Source organism: Larimichthys crocea, unplaced genomic scaffold, assembly GCF_000972845.2.
Source record: "Larimichthys crocea isolate SSNF unplaced genomic scaffold, L_crocea_2.0 scaffold709, whole genome shotgun sequence".
Classification (NCBI taxonomy): Eukaryota; Metazoa; Chordata; class Actinopteri; family Sciaenidae; genus Larimichthys; species Larimichthys crocea.
Window position 1 is genome coordinate 2,316 of NW_020859372.1, and position 3,427 is coordinate 5,742.

Genomic DNA, 3,427 nt, shown 5'->3' on the forward strand with positions numbered 1-3,427 from the left:
CCATCCGAGTGAATCGTGCCAAAAATCACGTGAGAAGGATGACGCAACTGAGCGAGCAAATAGGAACCTGCGCATGCAAATCATGTTGTGCAGCTTTGCAGATCTGAAGTTACAAGTGCAAATTCGAAGATGCGCTTTCACAAGTTGTGAAATATGCTTGCAGTTTGCTTTTTGCAGATGTGTGGATCTGAAGTTACACTTACAAACTCTGAGATGCGCGTTCACAAGTTGCGAGGTGCGCATTCACAAGTTGCGAATTACGGGTTTTACAAGTGCAAATCATAGTCTGCTCTTCTTCAGATATATGGCACTAATCTACTTTCATACACATGCCACATTATCTACCAGAGGGTTAAGAATGTGAAGACCAACAAGGAGCTCTGTCAACAAATCGCCCAGAGAGTTAGAGCCCTTGAAGACTTGGTTCTCAACATCAAACAAAGAGGGCCAAGACGGATCTCCTCCATTGTAAAGAACGCTCTGAAGGAACTCTGCATCACTCTGGAGTCTGCCCAGCGCAAAATGTATAACACTGTTAGAGGAAGGAGACGAGATGAAGAGTATTATAGTGAACAAGCTAGCTTCACCACCCCTCCAGCTTCCATGCATTCATACAGCAATATGCCCTCCATGCAAATCTCTCCTGTCACATCTCCCCAGACTGTCAGTTGCATCATGTCGCCCATGCAAATATTTAGCCCCATGATATCCATGACGTCTCTATATGGAGCCACGTCCCCCACTAACTCCGGCACCATTGGTAAATGGTAAATGGACTGTACTTATATAGCGCCTTTCTAGTCTTCCGACCACTCAAAGCGCTCTACACTACATATCTCATTCACCCCATTCACACACATTCATACACTGATGGCATTGGCTACCATGCAAGGTGCCAACTGCTCATCAGTTTGTGGATCTAACCATTCATACACATTCACACACCGATGGCACAGCCTTCGGGAGCAATTTGGGGTTCAGTGTCTTGCCCAAGGACACTTCGACATGCAGACCGCAGGAGCCGGGGATCGAACCGCCGATCATCTGATTAGTGGACGAGCCACAGCCGCCACACATTGTCTACTCGCCTGCTATGGGGTCATCCACTGTTATCTATACCCTACCACTTTACTAAGATTTTACATTAAACATATACAATATGTTTTCAAAAATATAATAAACTGTTAAATATTAAATCAAAGGTCACTGCAGAAGCAAGCTCGTCTATGTTTTTGTTAGGTAGGATTTTAAATGCAGCACTTTTACTAGTAATTAAGTATCAAGATGACAGTATGTCTGTGATTACAAAACATGTCTAAAGGTAAAGCCTCTAACCTTCTCACATGGTTTCACTTGATTTGAAGAACTGATTGAGGCCTTAAGAGGTAAAATAATTCAAGATTTCAGAAAAAAGCAAAAAGTATAGAAAACATTACACAGTTTTCCTCTTTCATTTTACATGAATCATCTCATGACCTCTGATGCTGATCTGGTGATCCTTTGGAGGAAACAGACCCCCAGGCTGTGAACCACTGCACTAAACTAGCTTCCTGCACATTGTTACACATTGATGAATCATTATTAACAATCTGTTGTGGAATATATAATAATATGTTAACCACTCTGCCCATGATTAAGACTTTCTTTTATGCTTTTACACATGGATGTCTAGTCTTCACTTTCCACAAAGAGAGAGTGCATGATTGTGAGTTACACTGACATGTCATTGTCAGCATTGTGACCGAGTGTTTGTAGATGTGGTTAATAATTATTTTCCAGTTGATATCTAAGAATCAACAGAAGAGAGCAGTGGACTCCTTCATGTCCTCCTCTACAGTGAAATGCAGTCATGCTGTTGAACACTCTGCTCATAGTGTTGAGCTCACAGTGTGTCTGGGCCAGAAAGTCCGAACCTTCCTTTAATGAGGCAGATGCAGGTTTGTTCAGGGGATCAGATAAATATGACTTTGCCATCGAGGTTCCTGCTGCAGAGATGGAGTGTTTCTGGCACTTTGCCCACCAGAGTGGAAGCTTCTACCTGATGTACATGGTGAGAAGTTTTCACCGCAAATCTGCAGTATTTGGTTTTGTCTGTGAATATGTGTATACTTTGAAGTAATGCACAATAGGGTATATCTGTGTGCCTTTGTGCAATTTGTCCTCAGGCTTATCAGACTTTCAAGGTGATCCAGTTTAACTTCTAAACAGTGATCTTTGTATGTGCAAAGTTTTTACCATACAAATACAGAAATATGCTTGAATATATGGGCAGATGTGGGTCATTTGTTATTCTGTTTTTGTTTCTTTTGGTTTATTATATCGGTGTCAACAGATTATCTTTCTTTCTACATTAGGAACTAAGATGTGACAAGAACATTTAATTACATCCACGAGTTTATGTCTCAGGGACAAAGTGGAGGTCACTCTTGGGAGTCAAGATAGACGCAATATAGCAATAGTCCTGCTGTAGTGAGTATTTGGGACAGCATTATTTTTTGGACAACAATGGAGCTCTATGGCACTGATCAGGTTTTTATAAACAGACAACATATTTTAGTATCACTGGATTTGTGGACTTGTTTAATATTTGTATGTGACCACAGGTACAGTGGGTAACAGGGATGGCCAATGATCCCCGGCTATTTGTGACAGTCAACTCACCACAGGGCGTTCTCATGGCATCAAAGAATGAGGCTGTTGGTCAATTGAATTTCCAGACTGAGGTGACAGGTAGGCCCATCAGAAACAACTCACCAGTTGTCTCCAGAGTCCATTATTTATTCAAGAATAAGTCTCTGAAGTAACTGCAGTTTCTTTACAACAGGTTTTTACCGGATGTGTCTCGGGAACCACAACAACAAGTTTGGAGGCATCAGGGTCTTTATGAACTTTGGTGTCATCTACGAAGGCTTTGTGGAGTCAAAGGGAGAGATGGAGGAAGGAGAGAAAGTCCTCAACAGCACTTTGACAGATATTGAGGTATTTGTTTCAATTATACATGGTGTGTTTAAAATATATTTTTAAACATGTCATCTGCATAAAGAGATATGCAACAAGTTGCATTACTGAAAATGATAATGGAAATGTTATTTTGACAAACTAGAGCTACTTTATTTCATTATTACATTATTATCTGACCATATATTGTCGAGTATATTACACCACATCATCTATAACTTTTTGTATATTATGATACATAGTTGGGTTGTTGACAAATAGGCAGTAAAAAAAGTTTTGTACAGCACCATTTTTGAATAAAATAAGCATATGTAGTGTGAAATCTGACATTTGAGAAAATATAAAGGGGTCAATAACTTTGTCAATTCTTTCAGTTTTTTTTTGACATTTTCACTTAACAGTGCCATAAATTTGTCCTATGGTGTGACGTTAAAGAAAGAAAATAAATTATTATTCAAATACTATATAA

The 3,427-nt window shown here is 39.8% G+C and overlaps 1 protein-coding gene across 1 annotated transcript in view; it reads left to right on the forward strand.

Annotated features, from left to right (window-relative positions):
- LOC109142065 (transmembrane emp24 domain-containing protein 6) overlaps window positions 1-2,979 on the forward strand; it is a gene marked incomplete at its 3' end in the record, with an annotated part of 3,673 nt that extends 694 nt beyond the window's left edge. The window contains exons 2-6 of the mRNA XM_027276928.1: window positions 349-534; window positions 661-760; window positions 1,875-2,050; window positions 2,604-2,730; window positions 2,825-2,979. Of these exons, the coding sequence (XP_027132729.1) occupies window positions 349-534; window positions 661-760; window positions 1,875-2,050; window positions 2,604-2,730; window positions 2,825-2,979 (744 nt within the window). The remainder of the gene's footprint in view (window positions 1-348; window positions 535-660; window positions 761-1,874; window positions 2,051-2,603; window positions 2,731-2,824) is intronic.
- Between the last annotated feature and the right edge of the window lie 448 nt (window positions 2,980-3,427).